Here is a 26,805-nt window from a genome sequence, read left to right as displayed (position 1 = left end):
AAAACTCCGGGGAACAAATTGGGTCCACCGGGGCTCTTGATCATATGTTACATAGGGTTGTCAAATATATCTGATTTGAATTAGATATCTGACGGAAATGTTTCAAAAAAAATTGTATATAAAAAACAGGTTTAATATTCGATAAAAAAATCAAATCTAATCCGGATTTAAGAAATGACATCCAATTGAATTCGAATTCGGATGTATATAAACATCCAGTTGAATTCAGATTCGGGTTTAGTTTTAAATAAACATGCTACATCCAATGCCCTTACATTTAGAAAGTCAGATAAATTTAGTTAAAATTCAGAGTCAGATTCAGATGGACACTCATATATTGGATTTGGATATGACTTTTTTTTTTATTTGCATTCAAATCTGAATGCAAAACTGAACCAAAAAAGCAGATATTGTTAAAAATACATTCGATTCAAATCTAATCCGTTGGCATCCCTAACTTACATAAACCAACCTCATTTTTAATTCAAAAACAGGAGGCCCACCAGCTAATGGTGAAATGAAACTTTATGTGCATTGTTTCACTGTGAATTTGAGATCTATTGTGATGTGAGATTCCTAGGAGCTCAAATCCATGGATTTAAGATCAGATCGCCTCCCATCCGACCTTCAATCCATGGTTTTAACATGTAAATCCATGGTTTTAACATGTAAGGTGGATTTAATATCCACATTATAGAGATCCTCACTTCATTTAAATTGAAGATCTTAGGAAGCACAGTTTTTAATGCAGCCTTAGATCTAAGATTGAAGACTATCAAACGCAACCTTAAAAGAGTCCACCAACTTCAAAAGCTAGCCAATATCAAAAACTAACCCGAGATGCAATGACTCGAATGCAAATCAATGTATGTTGATTGAACACTTAATGGCGATTAATAGCGTAACGATGATAAGGGATATATAAAGCATGGTGACTGGAGGTCTCTAAGGTTTTCACATTTAAGAAGGCACATTGTCTGACCTGATTCTTCGTTCACTCTTAAGAATAATAGTAACAATAATGCGACTAAGTTTAGGCTCTATTAATAACAACAATGCAACTAAGTTCGAACCCTCCAAACCTCTAAGGACAAGATCATGAAAAAACTCGGACAACAAGCAGTTGCTGCTCAGTATGAAAAGATCAGTGGTCTTAGTAGGGCTTGTTTTCTAACGTATATCATTGAAGCCCCTGATTACAAGGGCTCCCATTGAAGTTGCAAAATGTTTCAGCTACAAGGCTTTAGGCAAATATTTGAGGAAGAATTTTTATTGGGAAAATGCTACGGCGGAACTCCAAGTGAAGTTGGTAGGAAAGAAAAAAGAAACGAAAAAAGGGAAGTGTATTGCGCATCCGGGGAATCGAACCCCGGTCAGTACCGTGGGAGGGTACTATGATACCACTACACCAGATGCGCTACGTTTGTCGGTTCTACATTTAACTATTTATATACAATTACTAGGTGTTTTATATTTGAACAATTTCATTTTTCTGGCTGCAACATTTTAAATTTGAACACTATCGCAGATCTAATAGTGGATATGAATTCTGATCAATCACAGATTTATGCAGTCATTAGGCCTTTATCCAGTTCTAAGGTATAGTGGATCCAAATCTGCCCCATATCTAACTTCAAGACAACCAATATTCTGACATGCAGGTATATGGAACCTTGAAAATTTATAAAAATCTTAGACAGGAACAAGTTAGGTTCAAAATTCAAATCATTTCTCACATACTTGGAGAGTTACTCCATCCCCATTTGGGAGCACCCATTCACCGTATAAGATCTTGGATCCCAGTTTTAAACTTTTTTTCAGTGCCGAATCTAATGACCTGGCTCAGAACTGAACTGAATCCCTGATTCTACATAACGGACCAACTACTGCTTCAGTTTGCACCCAAAAATGTTACGAACTACAACAAAGCCGTTACATTTGGATGACACCCTCATTTAATCCAGTTTTGTGAAAACTTGGTTGGTTTATGAAAGCTATGTTTTTTTTTAATGAGCTTCGAAAAGTTGGTTTAATTGTTTGTGTGACACACTCAAATCCCAATTTTTATGAATAACCTAAGGTGGGTTAATATTTTTCACTGGCTTTCTAACAAAACCAGGTTTCATCAATGCTGAGTTTTTCTTAAACTTAGTTTTTTATCATAGTCACAAATAAAGTTTTGGAGTTTTAAATGGCAAGGTTTTCTCATGTATAATACAGTGAGATTGAAAAAAGTGGAAAAAGTATGTTAAATTTTTAAAAATTTTAAAAAACTAAAAAGAGAGGGAAAATAAAATAAGTAAGAAACTAATAACACAAACATCAAAAGATAAGTAGATTTGAAAAAAATAAAAAATAAAAAATGAAAAAAAATATTGTTTGGCATTAAAAAAACTGAAAAGAATGAAAAAAGTGAAAAGAAACGTACATTTTTTTAAAACACATTTTTTTAAGTTTTAAATGGCCATTTAATTTATCACGTTTTTTTGGAAAAAAAAAAGTGTTTTCTGTGACTATGAAATTTTGTTCTTGATGGCACCCAAACATTCCAAAAACCTGGTTTTACCAGCAAAATCAGGTTTTCCCCTCCAAAACTTGGTTTTGGAATGTCATCCAAATGCCCCCATAAAATTTTTAAAAATCTTTGATGTACAACTAATCTTAAGTATCTCGTCACATGCTTGGAGTGTTACCCTGAATGAAGTTAAACTGAACTTGTTTGTGTGGGAATGATGCTCAAACTGGACACGTTTAATAGGTGAATGGAGCAAGAGATGAACTTAATCAATTCAAACCTGAGCTGAGATTGAGTAGCTTTATGCTGAGATCAACTATGATTTCGTGCAAGCGTGGTTGGCGGGCGAGTCTGAAGAATCTCATCTGTCACAAAAGCCACCATAAAAGTAACCCTACTGATGGTCTTGCTTAAAATTGCCAAATAGCTATTAACGTCCTTCGAGTCGCTGCGGATACGGTTGACACACCATGTACCTTGCTAAATTCTTTCAGACTTTCACGTACTGGCAGTTAATCTGTCTTCAAACAGCATATCTTGTACAACAGTGCCGGCGTTCAGCAAAATCCACCTTTCTCTACTAAAGTACGCTTAAAAGACCAGCAGTTTTCTTGATCGGCATTAACTCACTCTCTCTTCTTCTCTCTCTCTCTCTCTTTCTCTCTCTCTCTCTCTCTCTCTCTATATATATATATATATATATATATATATATAACAAAATGCAGAAATTACAACTACTGTTTGCCAACTTCCATATTTGTGAAAGCAAAGCATGGCACAACAGGACAATTAGCAACTGAGACAAAGCAAGCTTGTATGTGGATTCACCATTCCTTTATACAAGAAGAGATACATGTGGACTCATTTGGTAATGCAACAAAATGGATATGAACATTATATCCCAAGATTTTGAGGAAAGGAGAGAAGATAGAGGATACAGAAGCTCCAAAACATTCACCTGCATCCAAGCTCAGCTCTCCCTTCAGCATTGATGGTTGTGTTTACACATAGCTTCTGTAGATCAATGTAACCTATGATGGTGTCCTCAAAAATTGCGCCATCCAATTTGGCATCATCAAAGGTGGAACCAGACAGCACTGTGTTCTTAAAGACTGCTCCCTCTAGGTCAGCTTTTCCAAAATTAACCCGATCAAGAACTGCATTACTGAAGTCTACCCCTGCAAAAAGTCCAGTGTTCACACTTCATTACGGCATCCTCATAATTAACAATGCAACTTGACCTGATTGAAGACAAACCCATTGCTTCAGTTGAGCCTGATCCATATTTCCAACCAAGACTTAACTAGCATCAGCCTCTCAGGACAACTCACTGTTCCATTTTTGGACAATATGCAGTTAAACTGAATTATCTTGAGAATATTGCAGTTATCGCATTTCATAATTGGAAATGCTAATGATAGGACAGATTATTCCATCGGAATTAAAGCTTTGAAATAGGATATAACTTGCCTTTCACAAGGCTTGAAATGAACACAGAATCCGCTTAGTCAATTAACCCACCCCACACACCAGCAAGACACTGAGCGATAACTCAGGGAAGAAATGTTGATAAAAGCACCATAACTCTTTTCCATGATAGCGAGTAAAGAATAAACACCCACAACTCAATAGTGGACGTAGAAACAGGCATTGCCAAGTTCTGAGATCAAGGCTTCTTTTGAAACTATAGAAACTAGAAATATTCCTCTTTAACAGATTCAATCCGTTGGATCAAAGAAGCTAAAGAAATTTGACTTGACTCAAATGGAAGCAGCTCAGAAGCTTGATAAACTCTACCTAGTAGAGGCATGATATGACCTAAGCCCTTCACATGCCAAGATGCCCACGTCTGACAGCCCAGAAATTAGTCTCAGCATCTCAACCTCTGCCTAGGTTTTCAATAAAATAATACGGATTAGCACATCTCTCTTTCTAGATCCATTTCTTATATCTCTATCCTCAGATATGGCGAGCCTATCCACTTACACAGGCTACAATAAAATTGGGCTATGACTTGATGAAAAAGCACTCAGCCATCAAAACATTTTTTAGCTTTATCACACATTCTAGAATGAGTATAATTTGGTCTAAGGAGACAATTTGATGAGCACACAGAATCTGGAAAGTGAAGTGTGCAGTTAGATAACTGAAAGGTAATCAGCATCTCCAGAACAAGAACTTATGTTACCAAATAGGGCTGAGTCCCAGCTTAAAATGTTAAGGAAGTGAAAATATTCCTAATTTTCTACAAAGTAAAAAATAATACCTTCAAGCAACATAGAATGTGAAAGTGTATTGGAGACAAATCCAACTCGCTGGAGATTTAAGAACTTATTGTTGAATGATTTAGGGTAGTTAAAAGGTAAAAGAGGAACAAGAAGTTTCAAGGCCAGGTAGTTGAATGCTTAAATAAGAGAATGATGGACTCCCTAAATAAAAGGATGAAGAAGAAAGATGTACCCTTAAAACTTGCTCCAACGGCATATGCTTTTGACATCACAACTTCAGACATATCAGCACCATCAAACTTTGCATCAGACATGAGAGCTGCGGCCAGTGATTTCCCTTTCAGATTGGACTTGTCATTTGTATAATCACAAAAACGTAGGTCTATTGGCTTATCATAAACACCATTTGCTTGGCCAATTGTATTGCCGACAAATGCACGCTCACAGCGATTTGGCTCTGTTGATAGTGGAGGCAACCTCTGTGAACAGGAAGCATATCGGTGAGCAACACAAAATAGAAGTGGACTTGGCTACCTTCATAAGCTGTGCATTTTTGTATGCTACATGGAACTATATTGTAAAAAGATACACACGAAGGCAGTGCATATGGAAAAGCCAAAATTGCTGCTTCACATAAATTGGACAGCTCACTTATTGCCACCCTAAAAGCATCTTATTGAAAAAGAAAACTGAGCAATTACCTTTAACCTTAAAAACCAATTTTGAGGTGGCAACAGATGAACTACCGAAACTATCTGATCAGATGTCCAAACTATCTAATGGTTTCTTATATTTTATGAGTTGCTCCATTCCACTAGCCCTTTCTCTCTCTCTGATGGAATCTCATGAGGCACTAAAACTTCATTGTCGATAAAAAGGTACCAAGATATACTGAAGAGTTTCACAGCTATGGTCCTAAGGCCTGTCAAAGACAATCAATTGAAATTTGTTGCATGGACACATGATTTTGAACCCCACCATTTACATCCTTAGTAATAGTACTATCTTTATAATAGTACGTATATGTCAAGGGGGACGGACCTCTTATCAACTAGTTCCGTAAAGGACCTTGCAGCAGAAAAACAGACGTACTCTTCATATGGATAGCTTTTTCAATTCTGTGGTCGACATATGATGGAACTAGTAGACAGCCATTAGGGACGCTCTTTTGACATGGTAAACGAATCTCAAAAGCAGTCAAACTTTTCCCTTTTTCATTAAATGTTGTATAACCGGAGATTAAAATTGAAAAAGGGAATCGTCCATCAATTTTAGCTGAGATAGGGACTTCTCAAAGTTGACAGCTCCTCATAGGGTCAATCAAACAACGATGTTCTTAAAACTGATGGTCAAATTACGTTTGCTATAACAGTTCCAGGCTTCCAGCAGTTAAGATCTGAAAAGGAGATAAGAAGCATCATTTCTGATCCATACACACCATCCAAAAGCCATAAGAGAATTATTTCAAAACAACAAAAAGATGCCAGAGCTTCTTGTAACGTGAAAAACTTGCTAGTAGTAAATTGTATTTATACTACACAGACTGCTGACATTCTGAGAAGGTGTATCTAAACCTGATTTGCAGCCAAGACTGGAGAAGCAGTTGACACTGACCATACAGCAAGCAAACCACAAGCCACATGTTTCAGCTGTTTGAACTGGGAGAAGACTTCATGACCATCATCATTTTTTGCCTTTTCTGCAAACAGAAAAGATTCAATGTTCTTTTTCCTAAAAACAAGAATGCCACGACATGGTCCAAGCTAGAATGACTATAAAGAAAGTAAATGACAACTAACCAAAAGGATGTTTAACGAAATAAGCCAACTTAAGTATGAAATGCAAGTGATTTTAACAAGACAATACCATCAGTACCATAACCTTTTAGTTAAAATGTAGAACGAAATAAAAAATGAAACAGAGATTTATACATGATTGTACAGATACAGAAATGATCGTCACCACTCTCATTGGCTCCTGAAAGCTAAGCTTCCCTAATTCTTAACGAATGGCAAGAAAAAGGGGGCAGCCTGTCACACAAACATAGTGCCTTAAAATACAAACACTTTTCCATCTGCCGAATACAAGGTTTTTTACGACCCCCAATTCAAAAATCTCATTGGTTCCTTTTGAAAAAGAAAACAATCGGAGGACGAGAGAAACAAAACATGGAGAACAAACGAGAAATGATCAGCCAAAAGAATCGCAACGAAGAGAAAATCAAGCTTCCCGCATTTTTTTAGTACCATAATCAAATTTTCAACACTTCTACAATCCATGGGGACAAATGCCATGAATTTATCGCAAATCAAGGTGGTGAAAAAATGACCACGTTAGAATGGGGAAGGGAACGGAAGTTTTTACCGGAGAGAGATCCACGGAGACGTCGGTTAAGCTTCTGAAGAGGGAATTTAGGGTTCCTGATTAACTGATTCTCCTGGAGCAAACGGCCATCGAGCGAGCTTGAGAAGGATAAGGAGGAGGCCATTTTCTTTTTTCTTCCTTGGCGTTCGAACTCTCTCGCTTCTTTCGTTTTCCCTCCTCTTCTTCACGTGGATCAAGATGGAGACGCAGAAGCATTCTCCTCTCCCCTTATCCAATATCCCCCTGGCATCCACGTGGCACGTCGGAGAAGCGTCTAAGGGGCCCCACTTACATATCTCCTTCAAAGGGACCCACCTTTGGCAAGTAGGCCATATAGTCGTGGTTTACTGGTTTTCGTGTTCATTATTCTCGATAACCAAAATCCCAAAAGAGAATTTGCCTCAAAATCTCAAATCTCAGTTTAGCCATGGACGTGATAGAACAAAAATTCTAACTCAATTTTTCTTTATTTTGAATTATTACTTTTAAATATTTAATCTTTTATGTATATGAGTGTTCTTTCAAATATTAAAATAATTAAAAAATGTAAAGAGTGCTCCTTAAAAAAAAATTTTGACTCCGCCGCTAGTCAAGCATTGAGCACCCATATTGGCCCCTCCCTGGATCCGGTTGACTGTACTAATGACCATGTCCTGATTTTTCTCTCGGCTTCCTTATTAACTTTAGAGCTATTGATCAAAAATTATTTTTGAATTCGTTATTTTGGTAGATCTTCGGGTATTAAAACTTGCATTATAATGTCTCAACATTACATTGTTATGACTTCAAAATTACATGCATTCAAGTGCTGCATGACTAAAAATCATAACTCTAAACACAACATACAAGCCACGACTGGTCTGAGGAACTAAAAAAAGATTCTTCTTCGTAGACCTAGAGATCTCATGAGCAACACTACGTCTCTCACATTTTCTTAACAAATGTAATGCAAATTTGAATCATCAATGGCCGTAATATCATTGACCGATTCGTTGTACAGGTATGTGGATAGGTTTGACGCTCAAGTCAAGCAATTAAAACATTCAAATTCAACACTCCAAGTGATTATACCATCAAATCTTGGATTAATCGACCCGTAAATTTACCACCAAGCTTGGTCAAGAGCTCACTGGCTGGGAGAATTGGGCTAGAGCATGCCACGGCGCATATTGGGTTGGCAATCGGGTCGGCCCGTTCAGGTTAAAAAAAAAAAAAAATTAAAATATAAAATAAAGTTTTTTGAATATAAAATATATTTTTAATAATAAAATATATATCATTACTAAATAAAATTAACATAAAAAATAAATCAAGTCAAATTGAGCTCTGTTGAGCCAACCCAGGCCGTTTTTTTAGGTTTGTACTGGGTACTTGAACCAGATGCTCAGACTTATCTTTCATGGAGTAGAGTGTTTATTAGAAATTGGAGGCTTGAGATGTCATTCTATAAACGTATGATAGTGTTTCTCTAATAACGGTGAGTGTCAGGGACTTGATCGAAGTTCGGCATTGGAGAAAGGTGCAAGAGAAGAGGAAAGGAGGAGAAGATTTCGCATTAGGACAGGGCACACTGGGGAGCATTCTGTCGCTTATATAAGTAGCAAGAAGGCGGAGAAGGAGGGAGAAGAAGTGGAGGAGTGAGAGGATAGACGGCGAGTAGACCATGGCGGGATTTTAATCCGTTGCGTAATTCAGAAATTCGAAGATTCCTCCTCCATTGCTCCCTATCCTGCTTCTTCTTTTTCTTCCTATTCTTCTGCAACCAATCGGGCCGCGGCAGTTGGGAAAATGGTGTGGAAGAAGCGGAGAGGGAGGTCCCTTTCTCACGTGCTATAACGGAAAGGGCACGTGTTCTCTGAGGACGAAGTGCGCCGAGCCGGAAGTGTCCTCCCAGGTTCGCGGATCGGCTTGTGTTGTTCGGCGATGGCGACGGTGAACTCGATTGCGGACCATCTGTTGTCTCAGAGGGACACGGACCGGTACGTCAAAGGGGACAACATCGGTGAGGGGACGTATGGCGTGGTTTACAAAGCCCTCGACAAGAAGGTACGGTCCTCCGGATCTCTGGGGCTGCTTTTTTCGGTTTGATCGGAGACTATTGGTTTGGTTGTTGATAGTTTCTTCGGTTTTGTCGGTTCCGCTCGCTTTAGTTTTGTGTTTGGAGCTTCGTGTTGTCCGTGGATTCTGTAGTTGTAATTTTGGGATTTTTCGACATTTTGTTGATTAGTAGGTTTTAAATGTGGGAGGAATTAAGTGCGTCCATTTTACATATTGTCTGGTACAATTTTTTCTATGTTATTGTTTTTCTCTGTTTTCGTGGAATTGAGATTCAAGCATTGAAAATGGGCCGCCTTAGCGCCATTTAGAGATGGCTGTATTTGTTACTGAAGTTTCATTCTGCTACAGTGGCGAATTTATATGGTCCAGCGTATGGTATGGCAGGCAAACGGATTATTAAGCGCGAGTGTTCGAAAGTGTAAAGAATTGAATCAATTAGGTGTGCCTAGTGTCGTCGCTCAGCAAGAGCAAAGAATTAGATCAATTATGTTGGCTTATAATTATCGCTCATGAATTCGTAACATTGGAGGATGTCAAGAGTAACTTGAGACTATTTTGCAGACACTCAGACTTAGTGAAGAGGAGAGAGTTTTTATATTACTTAAAGTTTTACTTGTACAATTATTATGTACTTATGGAAGTTGATTTAATGGATACACTTTGATTAAAGCAGGGTTCTTTGAATTAGTATATTTGTTTTTCACTTCTTACTTTTCCATGAAACTTATATTTGTACAATTTATGCTTTTTCATATGAAACATTTTTCTTTTTTTTCCTCAATTTTTGTTAATCATGATTTGTATTTATTTTTATTTTCTAATAATATTTTTTCGAAATGTTATGTCGCATATCTAACTAGTTCCCTGACCAACATGTTGTACTTTACACACTTCACATTGTTGTTTTAAGTGTCTTCTTTTGTTTTTTCCCCTTCCATTACATTTCAACTTGCTGAATAGACAGGTTCATTTCGGTTTGGATGTGGAGACACTCTGGCCTAATTGGATACGCTTGCATTTGAAGTTGATTGGGAACCAAAGTTGTATATGAAACCTTCCAGGTCTGGATCCAAGTATAGAAGTGAGATCGGCCCTGTTCAAATCCATTCAGTTTGAATTGTTCTGAAATGAATGAGCTATACCATTTGATTCCTCTCTTGGACGAGATTGTAGGTGTAAGAATATGCAGCATAGAGGGCTTTTGCTGTCTTGGTACTGCTCTTAGTTTAGTATTTTAATAATGACATGCACAATTTATCACAAACATGTTGTTTATAGCTGTTGCAAGAGATTTGCTTGGTTCAAGGCTCAAAAGCAAGTAACCAACTCTTTGATGCCCTATAGGGATCTGCTTGATCCAAGCAGACGGGGTAGTGAATAAACCCCAATTCAATCAGTTTATATCATGTTTGCATGTTATGACTTATACCTGCATGTAGCTTAACCAGTTTTTGTTAAAATGCATTCCCATGTCAATATCTGTAGGTCCACTTTATGATTTTTGGCAACATTTTTTTTTTTTTGAATTCTTTTTGTTTTGGTTGTTATTATCATTACTATGATGACAATGTTATTTTAAAGTTGAAATATAGTCAAGCAGATGTGCTATAGTTTTCCAGTGAATTGCATATTGTATTCATTATTATATGCATGATTGGTTCTCACAGATTTATCGGATGGAAACATTTTTCTATGCCATGGAAATTTTGGTATCTCATCTTCAATTTCCTTATATTGTTTGCATATTGACAGGCCAATATCCTTTGAAATCTTCTTTTTGCAGACAAATAGAACGGTTGCTGTAAAGAAAATACGCCTGGGTGACTATAAGGAAGGTGTTAACATGACGGCACTCAGAGAAATTAAGCTACTAAAGGAACTGAAACACCCAAACATCATTGAATTGATTGATGCCTATCTTCACAAGAGAAATTTGCACCTTGTCTTTGAGTTCATGGAGACAGAGCTGGAGGCAGTCATCAAAAACAAAAATATCGTTCTTTCTCCAGCTGACATAAAATCATACATGCTAATGACGTTGAAGGGCCTTGCATTTTGCCATAGTAAATGGGTTTTGCACAGGTAAAGCATCTTTTTTCTGTTAGTTTGATGATAAACTTTGTTCCTTTCGTCCTTTTTGTTAGTAGCTTAAGGTGTTGGCCAAGGTGATGTTATTAATGCATCCAGAATTTCAGTGTTGTTCTGACTTGCCTAGTTACACACAGGGACATGAAGCCAAACAACTTGTTGATTGGAGCTGATGGCCAGCTTAAATTGGCAGACTTTGGCCTTGCTCGCATTTATGGAAGCCCAGATCGCAAATTCACCCATCAGGTTAAGTGATAATATCTATAGACAAAAGCACATCATATGGTAATACTTAATAGATGACTCATTTGCACATGAACAGTTAGGATATTCTATGAAACTATGTTTTATGTACTGTGCAATAGCTGATTCATTTTTCCTCTTCTCAGAAAGTGATATCATGATAGGCATTTCTGTGTGATCATAAGTATCATGTACCTATAAAGAACAAATTTGCAGAGATTCATATATTCAAATTAGAGTATATATGCTGCTTTGCATGTTTGATGCATTTGACTTTGCAATTTAGGTAGGTTCATGTGGCTATGTAGGGTGTAAGACTGCGTGCTTGCAACATTTTCAAAACACTTAGTACGCAGGGTGTGGGAGGTGTGTCTGTATAGACAAACCCAATGCTTCTACTTTTTTACAGTTGCCTGTTAAGTAATGAAACTCAGGTAAAGTATCATGATGCAGATTTATGATTCTTTTTGGAATATTGTTATTGGGAAAGGCTTCAAAATGCCCTATTACCTATATTTTTAATGCTCCAAAAAGGAGATAATTCTGCTTAGTTAATGTTACCAAAGCCTTGCCATAAAGTTTATTTGGTGTGCAGACAATGTACTTTGGCCTTTCCCAACTCAGGTCAAAAGCAAGTTCAGCGTGTGCTAAGTGTGGACAGACTTAGGTGGCTGTAGTTGAATGCACTCACCACTCAGCATAGCTGACCATTATATTTGGCAAATTAGAGATGCACCAGCAACCGATGTGTGTCAAATTTGACACAACAACCTTCTTAAATGGTCTATGCTATCCAGTGCATGTTAAGGCCTCTTTGGTCCAATAGATACCAAATGATCTGGCTGTTCATTTTTGCACTTTATTTAGTTCCCTTAATTTAGAATGCCTTTTTTATGTGTTGTCATCATCATATGTTAAATTCTATTCTTACAGGTTTTTGCAAGATGGTATAGGGCACCAGAACTGTTGTATGGCACAAAACAATATGGTCCTGGTGTTGATGTTTGGGCTGCTGGATGCATATTTGCAGAGCTTTTACTTCGAAGGCCTTTTCTTCAGGTGGGCGGATGCTTTTCCACTTTCTAGATCAGTTCATGATTCATTAAGATGTTTTCCATGATTGGAAAAACCAATTTCATTGTATGAGTCAATGCTGTACATTTAAAATGGTTAGCATGATTTTCGAACCAATAATGCTCACAGCATGCCTCTTGCTACAAGCACTGTGTAATGGAATTGCAGCAAGGCAACTTTATGTTCATGTAAAGATTTTAAATATGAAGACAAAAGGGGCTTGTTTTAAGACAAAAGTCGGATTCCTATTTGTTTGTTAACACTCCCCTTCTAAGTGCAAAGTAGATGGTGCAACTTGAAATTGTCAACATGCTACATTTACGGTGTCATCAGTTCCGTCTCAGAAAATAACTAATACAGTTGGTGGTATATTGATTTATTATGTTTTAGTGTTGTCGTTGTAGGTGCTATTAGGCAAGTTTTTGGAGACAAACTGACAAAGTGGCAAAAAGAGAAGTACTTTAGTAGCATTTTCACAAATATTAATATTTCAGAAGGTATTACATTGTTGCATTATTTTTGAAAATTTTAGCATTTTACAGCTAAGATACTTGTTGATTCCCATTTCCAGTCTTTTCCTGCATTACTAAATGAGTTAAGTTAGGTAATTTTCAATGTTTAAAGAACAATAAAAAACAAAGGCTTGTATGTTGCCAAAAAACTGGTCAGGAATCAAGATCTTTTTTCTTTAAAGATTACCAAAACTAAAGCATGGTTTGAAAATGAACCGACTTTTGAGGCATCTGAACTTATTTGGGAAATAAACTGATTGGAGAGCCTGCCAATTACTCTATACATACATACATACATATATATATATATATATATATATATATATATATATATATATTAATCCTTTGTGTTTTTTGACAAAGAAAGAAGCTTTCTTGAGTTTACAAGGGATTTCATAACTGCTGATTGATTTTATCATCACCATACATTGATAAAGATCAAATTCAGCCAATTTAGGAGCTGACCTCTGTTGAATAAACCCATGGGCCCTAATATTACGAAGTACATAAACCAACTAAGCTTCCTTTCGCTGGATGTGCAGTGGACTTCTATGAAGGAGCCATTGCACCACTGTCCAATGTCGACATGGGACTACAGTTACTTGTTTCTTAACTAATTAGTATGTATGACAAGCTACCTTTTTAGAATGCACAAGCACTGGCTGGCAAAAAATCAGATGGATGGCTAACCAATACATCTATAAAACCACTGTTTTTTTGCTATCTGATTATTGCATTAATCTGTTCCTCAGAGTAATATTATTTAATCAGTACAATAGTGTTCTACTGATCTATTAAAATAAAAATAAGTTGATACGTAGTCAAATGGCAAAAAGTCTTGCTCCTGTAAAAGGTCTGATCTGCCATGAATCTAACTCTTAATCAGTCTTGTTTCTCCTATTGTGTTAGAATGTATAGTTAATTAGTTATGTGCCACAGTTAGTTAAATAACAAGTGACAATAGTCCATGTTGGCATTGCTCAGCCAATCTTTGCTCTTTAATAGGACGGGGCTTGTGAAACTTAGTTTCTTTATGAACTGAATGATGGTAGTATAATGTCGACTAGGTGCAATATAATTTGGAAGCAATTAATAAGCCAGAATCAGCAGGTTACTCCAACCTGTTGAGGGTAGTGCCTTTCTCTGGTTTTTTTGTTTTTATATTAAGTATGATGGTACTCTTTGATATTAAGAAAGCCTTGTGATTGCAATTAACTTTTTCTTCGAGCATATTGCAGATGGAAAAGCAACACATGTAATTCCTTTAGAGATGTAAGACCAGGTCCTATAACAATTTAATAGGTTATGACATTTTCAAGAATGCAAATTGATGTGATTTTTACTTGAAGACCTTTGAAAATGATAGTAGTTTGTTGGAAACCAAGTAGAGATATGCACCAAAGCACAAATTTCCTACTCTTTGCCTAAGTAGTGATACACATTTCGAGTTGGCGACTTCTTGATAGAAGTGCCAATCATGTTTGCACACCATTTGCTCATATGGTAGCATGATGGTTGGACGCCAGTTGTGTGGGTTGGCACGTGCTTTGGCTTGTCCAAGAGGAATGATTCTAGGAGCGTATTGCTCCTGAATATGGACGAACAACGTATGTAGTTGTTCTGGTCCGTCTATCTCGTTCTCAGATAGAGAAAAGATAGCATCTGAATCCGCTTCTCCCTCGTCAACAGAAACGATCTCATATTCTTCAGGGAGGTCGAGTCCTTCAAGGACTGCGGTGCGCCTGACATTGCGCCTATCGTTGGGGCACTCGTGGCTAAAGTGACCCTCTTCTCCGCATAAGTAGCACTTGCATTTAGAATTTCTTGTTCAAGGCTGAGGTCTTGAGGTATTTATAGATCTCCAGTGGGTGACCTGACTTGCCGGTTGCTTCACCGAGGGAACAAGTCGTCTCAATAATTGAGGCGACAGGACAGGGGTGACAGCTGTGCGCACATGTCACGCACTAGTTGCCGACGCAAAAAGACAAAGCATTACCGCGTGGTTTTTGAAAAACCAGGGGCGGAGAAAAGTACAAACCGCGTGGTATTTAGAAACCACGGGCGAAAAAAGCTACTTGGTGGCCGACAGGTTGGCCTACCAGGATTCTAAATCTGCAGCTTCCAGATCTTCTTTAGCAAAGTGAAGACGTCTTTTATGATTTCTGTCAGACGCGCTTCGTTTTCCTTCTGAGCTGGCAGTTTGTCAGACCAAGCATTATCTTGTGTTGCCGAACTTTGGCAACCCATGGTTTTTAAGGCTTGAATCTGTTTTAGGGCTGTTAATTCAGTTATGGTCCTCTTAGATAGTTCTGCCTCGATGTACATGAGTTCAAGGCCTTGAATGGAGTTTTTCTGATAAGTTTTGGTTCCTGATCGTCTGGTGTGACGTTCAAGGATGACTTCCTGGTATCTTTGCACCAATTGTTCACTTGTGCGAGTAAGCCCTTGACAGTGGATGTCAAATGAGGAGGTGAGGGCTGAGTCCGCCATTCCTGCATAAAGGAACAAAAATGGTTAACTATATCAACTTCCTTAGGGGGAAGCTCCCTTTTTACAGATATATAGCAGACCATCCTAGACAGTGTGTCTGCTAAAGTGTTTTCTTTTCCTTCAATGTGTTCGAAATTCACAGGAATTCCGAGACCAGTGATGAAATCCACAAATGCAACCCATCGGACTCTTGATGGTTTGTTGACTTGGGTTTTGTTGAAGAAAGAGATGATTGCCTGACAATCCGTCTTAATTAATAGGCAATCTGATTCTAAATAATAAAGTTTTAAACTCTCAAGAGAGTTCATCACGGCATGAATTTCGGCATCAATGGATGCCTTAGGAGGTGAAAATTTGCCGCTGGCATAGGCACAAGGCCTCTCCATGGAGCGCGGGTCGTTTTTCTTGGGTTTCCATTTGATGACCCCACCCCAGCCTTCCATGCAGCCATCCGCTTCAAGGACTAATGAACAATTCTTTGGTGGTATGGATAATGGTGGCAGATTTTGAATCAGATCTTTTATCTGTTTCACCAAAAGCCAGTCCTGCTTGTTCATCCGTCTCTCCCCTGTAGGGCTTGTCTTGGCGTACAATGGAGACAACAGTTTTCCCAAATTTGGGATGAAATGCCGGGCATAGTTGAGAATTCCGAGCCAGGAACGCATGCCCGTACGCGTTTCTAGCTCATGGTCCCCTTTTTCCAGGACCTTCTTGATGATATTGGGTTGGAGTTTTATTTCCCCTTGACCAATTATGGCTCCGAGGAATTCAATCTGTTTTTTCCCAACGCTCATCTTAGTGGGACTCAGTACGAGCCCATGTTGCTGTATCCGATCCAGAAATACCCGAAGGTGCTTGATGTGTGCGTCTTCGTTCTGCGAGAAGACGAGGATATCGTCGATGTATACAACAATGAAGTCCTATGTGCCCTTGAAGACTTCGTCCATCTTCCTTTGAAAGATGGCTGGTGCATTCTTGAGACCAAATGGCATTGCAAGCCATTCAAATAAACCCTGGGGTACCCAGAATGCTGTAAGTGGGATGGACTCTGGGTCCATCATGACCTGGTGAAAACCGCTCTTCAGGTCGAATTTTGAATAAATGTTACTGCCAGATACTTTCTTGATGATGCTGTTGATTCCTGGCAGTGAGTACTGATCCTTTTCGGTGTTGTCGTTTAACCTTTTGTAGTTAAAGACCATACGTTCTTTCCCGCGTTTGACTTCACCGGTTTTTGGATCTTGAGTAGTCCCTGAATGAACAATAATGGCTATTGTCCGATGCTTGCTTTTGCTGGGACGTATAATTCCAATCTTAAGAAGCGCTTCCACGTGTTTAGCGTACGCTTCTCTCATCGCAGGTGTTACCTGCTTGAGGGGACGATCTTCAATGGTGAAATCAGGGTTCTTCAAAATGATTTTGCATGTTACCTGATTTTTTCCCCAATGCTGCAGTGGGTTTTCTCCGATGAACCCAGCAGTCTGCAACCGTTCAATTGTCTTTTTGAATTTCTCAGAGAAGTTCACAGGAGTCGGTTGCTCATGGTAGAAGACCTTTTCTCTGATCTCCAGATAGTCGTTCTCGTCTTCTATCTCATTGATGCAGAGAGCCGTCGTTCTGACGGTTTGTTGGGTCTGCACCTTAGTGACATTCTTATAGAAGGTGATCTCATTACCTTCTATTCTCATGCCTCCTTTCATAGACCGTATGAAGTTACAGCCTAGAATCATCTGTATTTCTCCTAATTCGAGGGGCATGGTGTAGGTATAGGGAATATAAAAGGAATAATCTCCGATTTTCATCTTCCCTTCTTTCAGTCTTTTTGTTGCCTTTTGTGTGGAATTTACTCCTGTAAAACTGGCAGTAGTAAGACTGGGTTGAACGGCCTCTTTGGGAACAGCTTGTTCCTTGATACAGCAAGTTGTTGCTCCCGTGTCCAGAATGGCCGTAACAGTGAAAGGCTTTATATCTGGTATTTGGATTTCAACCTCCATGTTGTAAAGCCTGTTAAAAACTGTTGCACCTAGGAGCTGTTCATGCTCCTGCTCCAGAGAAGGATCAAAAAGTTCGAATTCGTTTTCATTGGAGGGGGTTCCACCACGATCCGCAGCACTCTGATGTACGAGTATTGCTTCCGTTTGGGTAGGTGCAGGGGTTGCAGAGGATGAAGGTTCTGCAACAGAGGAAGATGTTTTAGCAATAATTTCTTCTTCCTCATCAGAAATTTCAGCTGGGTGGGGATCTTTCGATTCCTGGATGACCAGCTTTGCGAAGCTCGGGGATGTTCTCGCTAGACGGTCTCCGAGCTTTACCACTAGCGGGGCTTTTCCTTTAGCCTTCTGTGCCGCCTTCTGAGCTGCTTTCTGAGCCAGCTCGTTGTAGTCGGCTTTTAGATCTTCCTCAAGTGAGATATCTTCATATTTCTTGAGGCGCTTGATGAGCTCATGCCGCTCATCTATGAGCTTGAGACGCTGTTCATCACTCCAATTTAGGTACTCTTGCTGAGACCTAATGTATTTATGAGTGTTCGCAGGTCCTTCAACGATAGAGGTGGGGAACACCTTGGGTTGAAGAGGTATGCTGACATTAAAGTAAAAGTCCGCACATGAACTGCAGGCGACGACCTGGCAGTTGGGGCAGCTAAGGCGGGACCTTTTGATGGCCGTCTTCGGGCAGCATACACATTTCGTGTTGGCGACTTCTTGATAGAAGTGCCAATCATGTTTGCACACCATTTGCTCATAGGGTAGCATGATGGTTGGACGCCAGTTGTGTGGATCAGCACGTGCTTTGGCTTGTCCAAGAGGAATGATTCTAGGAGCGTATTGCTCCTGAATATGGACGAACAACGTACGTAGTTGTTCTGGTCCGTCTATCTCGTTCTCAGATAGAGAAAAGATAGCATCTGAATCCGCTTCTCCCTCGTCAACAGAAACGATCTCATATTCTTCAGGGAGGTCGAGTCCTTCAAGGACTGCGGTGCGCCTGACATTGCGCCTATCGTTGGGGCACTCGCGGCTAAAGTGACCCTCTTCTCCGCATAAGTAGCACTTGCATTTAGAATTTCTTACCAAGTGCTTTTTCTTCTCGATTCGGGCATGGCTACTGTGGGGTTTGCCCTTGTAGGTTTTGGATTTTCTGTAGCCGTAATGTTTCTTCGAAGAACTTCCAGTCTTCGCATAATAACCCGGAATCGGTATTTGTGAACAGAACGAGAGGTCTTTGACTGACCTCCTAAAAGCTGCGTCTTCACATACTGCTTCAAGATATTTGTATGTGAATAGTATTCTCATATAGACCCCGATTCTGACATCTGGGTGTCTTTCATCGTATTCCTTTTTGACGCGTTCACCGAATTTCCCTGGCATCTTATTCCAGAGTTTCTCAGATAGGTCGGTGTTGATCCACATTCGTCCTGTCTTGGCAGCAAGGTGCCAATGACATCGGCAATCTGCGCTTCTCATCAGCAGCAGAGCACTTCAGAGCTTCTCTTTAGCCTCCTGTTCCTAGTTCCTTCGTTGCCCTCTAAGGTCTTTCTTTCAGTTTAAGTCTTTCTTTCAGTTTAAGTTGTCTGTAAGAGTCCTCTTTTTGTATGCTTTGCAGTTTTTAAGTGAAATTGTTCGACCACCGAGTCGACTTTTCCCGATCATTGTTCTTCCGCACCTTCACCTTGTTTTTATGGTATCAGAGCCTAGTTTTAGCAATCTACTCGCGTAGATCTTTTTGCATCTCTTATCTTACTTGTTTTGAGTTTATGGTTTGCTTGATGAATCCCACTGAACCTAAGGCCCTGTGAGATTACATTCAGAAATCGCAAAAGGATCACAGATCCGTGGTGTAAGACCCAGGAGGGGCAGTAAGTCCACATCCCTGTGATATGAGCATTTTCTGAGCGTGAGCTCCATGACCGAACGGACCAGCGAGAGAATTCCAGTAGCCCTACTCTCGAACCAGAAGATAAAGAACGCTCTAAGAGCTACGCAGGAGATAGATCCTCCTGCCCTAGCATACGTATCACCCGCTACTTTCGTCGCATCCGGAAATACAAACATTGACACCTTCAAAACCTTGAATGTTCTGGTAAAACAGAACAATAGTCTTATCCATCTCCTTACCCAAGCCTCTGAGTCTGACCTTTTAGAACACATTAGGAACCTAGAAGCTCAAGTTACTCAGCTCTCAAAAGACCTAGCCAGTCTCCGATCAGAAGTCTTAGCAGTTAAGAAAACTGAAACCAAGGAGGAATCTCTTCTGGAGGAAATCACAGGAAAGCTTAAAACCCTTTCCATCAGTAAATCAGAGCCCCAGAAAGCAGGGAAATTCAAAGTCTTCGTAGATCCCTACGACATCTTAGACAGTGAGAAGAAGAAACTTAAGCCGAAAGACTAAGTTTCTATCAATGGCATCTGCACGAAACGGGCGTCCCTCCGTCACTACAACTGCAACAGCTTCAACTTCGAACTCGACCACAGAGTTCGAAGACCAGATCCGGTCCTATCGACAGGACCAAAGAAGGAGACACAATCTCCAAAGAGGCGTCAACAGATTATTCCGACGCCAACCACACCGGGAGTTGCTTGAACGGCACCTATCCCCGGAAGCAGAACTACAGCGAACTCTAAGAGACCGTGCTACCATGGTCCCGGCTGAAGTTCTTTATAATTCTCGGAGAGACACAGACCAACACAGGGTGTACCAGCATCTCTCCGAAGAAGCCCTGTCTGTCCTAGACGGCCAGCAAGCAGACAGGCCTTTCATTCGAGCCGATAGCTATCGCTTGCTACAGCAAAGCGATTTTCGTTTCATTCATATCGGCCTGGCGCAAGTGAGGATCCAGATCCTCCACCGGCAAGATGAAGGAACACAAGCCTTAATCATCTTCCGGGATACAAGATGGCAAGATGACCGCCAGATCTTTGCCACAATGGAAATAGACCTCTCACGAGGCACTCAGATTACCTTCATCGTTCCTGATACAATCATGACAATAGGTGACTTTTACCGTCACTTCCAAGTATCTATCCGAACTAGAGGGTACGCAACATGGCGAAATGGTGAGGCGAACCTCATCATGACCAGGGGGCTGATAGGGCGCCTGTCAAACACCCCAAATATGGCTTTCGCATATCAGATCAGTCACGTAACTGACTATCTAACAAGCCATGGCGTCACGGCGTTGCCTGGAAGACGACGCACGACAGAAGGCCTTCAAGGTCTGGACTGGGAGGTCACAAACTCCACAGTCAACATCCCGATGGTTCCTAGATCCATGTCGTCAAGACAGTTGCAGGACGACAGAATCTCTTTAAGATTCAGCAACTATGAAAATTCGGCTGAAGAAGAACCAGAGGAGCAAGGACACATTATTGCTGTCCTTGTTGAAAGTGAAAGCAGTTCCTCAGAGGAAGAGGATGAGGAACTTGCGTACATTATGTCATGGGGAGAACCATGGACTGAGGAGACAACTCCTCAGTTTGACAAAAGTGACATAGAGGAAGAATTCCTGAACCCTTTTGCTGAAAAACAGGAACACCTCTGCATATTACAGAAGGACGAGCCAGAGATGGAGTACCCGTCTCTCAAACCACTACAGGAAGCACTTTTAGCTTCATCTTCTGTAACCTCTCCATACCATCCGACGTCATTAGCACCTGCTACAACAGACGCACGGATGAACTATCCCGGCTACCCACCTGCAACAGGTTCTAACCCACCGATCAAGCCGGAACCCTACTACGAATCCCGAGGGAAAACGGGATCTATCAAGTTCAAAGGGAAGAAGTATGATGAAAACTTCGATCTTCCCTCAGCACACAAAGATCAAGGAGTGATCTTTGTCGCGCCATACGACATCGGACGATTTCAAGAAGTATTCGCGAGATGGGCTTCAATCACTCGCAACTTATGTTCCGATAAAGTCTTCTCAGACGCCCAAGCAAAAATGGAGTTCATAGAAAACTTGTTGGGTGAAGACGAGAAGTTGGCATGGGAGACATGGCGGATGCAGTACAAAACAGAGTACGACGCCATGATTCACGAAGGAGAAGGTCGTGAAGGCACTAATAACATAATCGCCCAGATTCGATTAGTGTTCTCCTTAGAAGACCCTGCACAGGGTACAACGTACACACAAGATCAAGCTATGCGTGATCTTGACCAGCTTCAGTGTACAGATATGAGATTCAAAAAGACAATTGAACGGTTGCAGACTGCTGGGTTCATCGGAGAAAACCCACTGCAGCATTGGGGAAAAAATCAGGTAACATGCAAAATCATTTTGAAGAACCCTGATTTCACCATTGAAGATCGTCCCCTCAAGCAGGTAACACCTGCGATGAAAGAAGCGTACGCTAAACACGTGGAAGCGCTTCTTAAGATTGGAATTATACGTCCCAGCAAAAGCAAGCATCGGACAATAGCCATTATTGTTCATTCAGGGACTACTCAAGATCCAAAAACCGGTGAAGTCAAACGCGGGAAAGAACGTATGGTCTTTAACTACAAAAGGTTAAACGACAACACCGAAAAGGATCAGTACTCACTGCCAGGAATCAACAGCATCATCAAGAAAGTATCTGGCAGTAACATTTATTCAAAATTCGACCTGAAGAGCGGTTTTCACCAGGTCATGATGGACCCAGAGTCCATCCCACTTACAGCATTCTGGGTACCCCAGGGTTTATTTGAATGGCTTGCAATGCCATTTGGTCTCAAGAATGCACCAGCCATCTTTCAAAGGAAGATGGACGAAGTCTTCAAGGGCACAGAGGACTTCATTGCTGTATACATCGACGATATCCTCGTCTTCTCGCAGAACGAAGACGCACACATCAAGCACCTTCGGGTATTTCTGGATCGGATACAGCAACATGGGCTCGTACTGAGTCCCACTAAGATGAGCGTTGGGAAAAAACAGATTGAATTCCTCGGAGCCATAATTGGTCAAGGGGAAATAAAACTCCAACCCAATATCATCAAGAAGGTCCTGGAAAAAGGGGACCATGAGCTAGAAACGCGTACGGGCATGCGTTCCTGGCTCGGAATTCTCAACTATGCCCGGCATTTCATCCCAAATTTGGGAAAACTGCTGTCTCCATTGTACGCCAAGACAAGCCCTACAGGGGAGAGACGGATGAACAAGCAGGACTGGCTTTTGGTGAAACAGATAAAAGATCTGATTCAAAATCTGCCACCATTATCCATACCACCAAAGAATTGTTCATTAGTCCTTGAAGCGGATGGCTGCATGGAAGGCTGGGGTGGGGTCATCAAATGGAAACCCAAGAAAAACGACCCGCGCTCCATGGAGAGGCCTTGTGCCTATGCCAGCGGCAAATTTTCACCTCCTAAGGCATCCATTGATGCCGAAATTCATGCCGTGATGAACTCTCTTGAGAGTTTAAAACTTTATTATTTAGAATCAGATTGCCTATTAATTAAGACGGATTGTCAGGCAATCATCTCTTTCTTCAACAAAACCCAAGTCAACAAACCATCAAGAGTCCGATGGGTTGCATTTGTGGATTTCATCACTGGTCTCGGAATTCCTGTGAATTTCGAACACATTGAAGGAAAAGAAAACACTTTAGCAGACACACTGTCTAGGATGGTCTGCTATATATCTGTAAAAAGGGAGCTTCCCCCTAAGGAAGTTGATATAGTTAACCATTTTTGTTCCTTTATGCAGGAATGGCGGACTCAGCCCTCACCTCCTCATTTGACATCCACTGTCAAGGGCTTACTCGCACAAGTGAACAATTGGTGCAAAGATACCAGGAAGTCATCCTTGAACGTCACACCAGACGATCAGGAACCAAAACTTATCAGAAAAACTCCATTCAAGGCCTTGAACTCATGTACATCGAGGCAGAACTATCTAAGAGGGCCATAACTGAATTAACAGCCCTAAAACAGATTCAAGCCTTAAAAACCATGGGTTGCCAAAGTTCGGCAACAAAAGATAATGTTTGGTCTGACAAACTGCCAGCTCAGAAGGAAAACGAAGCGCGTCTGACAGAAATCATAAAAGACGTCTTCACTTTGCTAAAGAAGATCTGGAAGCTGCAGATTTAGAATCCTGGTAGGCCAACCTGTCGGCCACCAAGTAGCTTTTTTCGCCCGTGGTTTCTAAATACCACGCGGTTTGTACTTTTCTCCGCCCCTGGTTTTTCAAAAACCACGCGGTAATGCTTTGTCTTTTTGCGTCGGCAACTAGTGCGTGACATGTGCGCACAGCTGTCACCCCTGTCCTGTCGCCTCAATTATTGAGACGACTTGTTCCCTCGGTGAAGCAACCGGCAAGTCAGGTCACCCACTGGAGATCTATAAATACCTCAAGACCTCAGCCTTGAACAGCATCGGCAGTGACATCGGCAATCTGCGCTTCTCATCAGCAGCAGAGCACTTCAGAGCTTCTCTTTAGCCTCCTGTTCCTAGTTCCTTCGTTGCCCTCTAAGGTCTTTCTTTCAGTTTAAGTCTTTCTTTCAGTTTAAGTTGTCTGTAAGAGTCCTCTTTTTGTATGCTTTGCAGTTTTTAAGTGAAATTGTTCGACCACCGAGTCGACTTTTCCCGATCATTGTTCTTCCGCACCTTCACCTTCTTTTTATGGTACGGGTCAATCCACAGGGTACAGGATTAAAGACTATGAAATAATTCACACACTTTGAATGAAACTTAACTTTATTAATCACCTAAACGCATATCAACAATGAGATGAGTCAGAATGACTCTAACAAATCAAAACAGCAAACATGAGTTCATACAACATAAGGAAAATTAAAAAAATCTGAGCCTAATTCTTCACGAGGACTCCACACCAATGCTTCGAGTACTTGTTGTGCACAACGAGCACCGAAGCATCAACAAAGGATTGCGAACCTTTATTGATGCTCCAAGGGGGTGAAATGAAATCATGAAACACAATTCCTATGGTCTCTAGCAAGATAGTTCTATGTTTTTCACATGTCCCACATCATAGGTGATGTTCTTGCAGTTCCCAATAAGTCATGGGCTAGATGAAAGGTGGAAGGGAGGAGGTGCAGTGTCGTGGCCTCCGCAGACATGAGGGGCGATGCTAACCCGACTTTCGCCCAAGGATCTCTTTGTAACCTGCTGCAAATATGCAAAAGCCGCACCAAAGATGAAGGAAAAACATAAGAGATGGAAAACAAAGAGGAAGAAGAATGACTCATCGGGATGAGAACCCTACTTTTCCAGGTGGAATAACAACCTGATGATAAAAATCTCTTTCACAAGCTTGAAGAAGGAAGGAAGAAGACCAAGAACTCTACCAGCCAAAGACAAAGATTTCCTCCAAGGCACCTCTCTTAAGAGGGAAAATTCGGCATTAATTTCCCCTTTATTCAAAGTGTTTTACAAAATACCAAAAATTGCTCACAACCTCAAAATTTCACTGTATATGCTTCTACCTTATATTGAATCATGTTTTGAGCTGTATTACATATGAAATCTTCAATGCATGTGGTTGTTATGCTTGGTTCATGACTTGGATCCGAATCTAAATCTGTTTTGGCTCCTTGGATTTGGATCCAGATCTCTTGCAATGCTGCTCCAGTGCACCAAACATGCAATATCTCTCCCAATTTAGCCATATTTCGCATGAAATTCAAAATATAAGCTCTCATTAATAAAAGCAATGTAAACAGAGGCTTTTAGCAGTTAAAATATGGATGAGTGCATGCTAAATGATATAAAACTATGCTGCATTTTATGCATCATTACATATGCACACATGTTTTGTAAACCCAGCCTTCATATATTTGTTCTTTGCTGTGCTCATAAAATTGTGGTCTTCATACATTGTTTGCTTTGCTGAGCCATCATAAATCTTGTGCAGGGTCAAACTGACATGGATCAACTTGGGAAGATATTTGCAGCATTTGGCACTCCAAATCCTTCTCAGTGGCAAGACATGACTTTCCTTCCTGACTATATTGAATATCAGCATGTTCCTCCTCAACCATTACGTGCTTTATTCCCAATGGCCAGTGAAGATGCCTTGGATCTACTCTCTAAGATGTTCACTTACGATCCAAATGCTAGAATTTCTGCACAGCAAGCCTTGGAACATAGGTGCATAGTGGTGTAATTTTGTTTATTATACTAGTTAGTAATAAAGTGATCTAAACTTTGTGTTATGCCATTAGGTACTTTTCGTCTGTTCCTCTGCCTACTAAACCAGCATTGCTGCCTAGACCTGCTAGTAAAGTTGAACCTCGTAATCCTGCAAGACCTACAGTAAGAAATTCCCCAGAAGGTCCTGTTGTGTTATCACCACCCAATAAGGTGAGGAGAGTAAGCCATCCACCTGGAGGACATGCTGGTAACTTTCACGCCCTTGGGTTGGCTGAGAAGCACATTAAGGAGACACCAAATCTACCCTCAGGGATGCCAATGTCAATAGATACAAATGGAGGATTTGGTTCAAGCTTTTCATCCAGGCCCAAGTTAAGCAGGTATTTGATTGTACTTCTGGAACATATTTCCACTTTATCACTGTTAATGATAGAATATATATAAACATCGTGGTTATCATTGGTGTTTAGTGGCAAGGTTTTTCTTGGGAGCTTTTTCCAATATGTGGTTTGGATCAGCAAATTATTGGGGAAATCTCATAAGTTTTTAAACTTGAAAATTTTAAATTATGAAGAACAAGCTTATGAGATAATAATTTTCTGACATTTTTCTTGCAAAAATATAAGGAACAGGACACATTTAAAAAAATTAAAAAAAATGAGAAAAAAGTTACATGTTTAGAAATATTAAATAGATATGGGGCCATCTAATTTATCTGTGTAGAGATACGAACAAGAAGAAGAGGAAGAGAAAACAATGATCACGATGTAACGTGGAAAACCCTCAACACGAGGGAGAAAAAACCACGAATGAGGAGGAGTTGGTGCCCACTAGCAGCCAGACTCTCTCTCTCTTAAGATTATCATTAACACATAAGGATTAGGGTTACATGACTTAAGTAGAGCCCAAAAACGGGCTACAAGGCGGGTCGGGTATGGATCCGGACCCGAACCACACAATCTATCAACACTCCCTCTCAAGTTGAGCATACATATCAAACATGCCCAACTTGGATACATTCCTCTCAAATGAAGCTGAAGGAAGAGCTTTCGTCAGAACATCAGCAGTTTGGTCTTCAGACTTCATGTAAGGTAAGATCAACTCTTTCGCATCAATTCTTTCCCGAATGAAGTGACGA

General features: G+C 40.4%; 2 protein-coding genes and 1 non-coding gene across 3 annotated transcripts in view; 1 reads left to right on the top strand and 2 right to left on the bottom strand.

Moving 5' to 3' along the window:
- Positions 1 to 1,347: 1,347 nt before the first annotated feature.
- On the bottom strand, positions 1,348 to 1,418 carry TRNAG-CCC (transfer RNA glycine (anticodon CCC)). Its single transcript has one exon. It is a non-coding gene; the product is annotated as a tRNA-Gly (tRNA).
- A 1,821-nt stretch (positions 1,419 to 3,239) lies between these two features.
- On the bottom strand, positions 3,240 to 7,300 carry LOC116252113 (thylakoid lumenal 17.4 kDa protein, chloroplastic). The gene is made up of 4 exons (XM_031626186.2): positions 7,108 to 7,300; positions 6,318 to 6,442; positions 4,976 to 5,222; positions 3,240 to 3,693 (listed from the first exon to the last, which is right to left on the bottom strand). The coding sequence occupies exons 1-4, from the start codon at positions 7,229 to 7,231 to the stop codon at positions 3,470 to 3,472; spliced, it is 720 nt and encodes a 239-aa protein (XP_031482046.1). The 5' UTR covers positions 7,232 to 7,300; the 3' UTR covers positions 3,240 to 3,469.
- Positions 7,301 to 8,656: 1,356 nt separating this feature from the next.
- Positions 8,657 to 26,805, top strand: part of LOC116252790 (cyclin-dependent kinase D-2-like) — a 42,861-nt gene continuing 24,712 nt past the window's right edge. Inside the window, exons 1-6 of the mRNA XM_031627321.2 lie at positions 8,657 to 9,153; positions 10,949 to 11,247; positions 11,391 to 11,499; positions 12,430 to 12,555; positions 25,429 to 25,664; positions 25,739 to 26,047. Of these exons, the coding sequence (XP_031483181.1) occupies positions 9,031 to 9,153; positions 10,949 to 11,247; positions 11,391 to 11,499; positions 12,430 to 12,555; positions 25,429 to 25,664; positions 25,739 to 26,047 (1,202 nt within the window). The 5' untranslated portion in view covers positions 8,657 to 9,030. The remainder of the gene's footprint in view (positions 9,154 to 10,948; positions 11,248 to 11,390; positions 11,500 to 12,429; positions 12,556 to 25,428; positions 25,665 to 25,738; positions 26,048 to 26,805) is intronic.

This window comes from Nymphaea colorata, chromosome 4 (assembly GCF_008831285.2).
Source record: "Nymphaea colorata isolate Beijing-Zhang1983 chromosome 4, ASM883128v2, whole genome shotgun sequence".
NCBI lineage: Eukaryota > Viridiplantae > Streptophyta > Magnoliopsida > Nymphaeales > Nymphaeaceae > Nymphaea > Nymphaea colorata.
This window is presented reverse-complemented; position numbering and strand designations above follow the sequence as displayed.

Coding starts and splice junctions, on each gene's coding strand:
- LOC116252113 (XM_031626186.2), bottom strand. CDS start 7,231: ATGGCCTCCTCCTTATCCTTCTCAAGCTCGCTCGATGGCCGTTTGCTC. Junction 6,443..7,107: donor TCTCCGTGGATCTCTCTCCG/GTAAAAACTTCC, acceptor TTCTGTTTGCAG/AAAAGGCAAAAAATGATGAT. Junction 3,694..4,975: donor CGTTGGAGCAAGTTTTAAGG/GTACATCTTTCT, acceptor GACTTTTTGCAG/GGGTAGACTTCAGTAATGCA.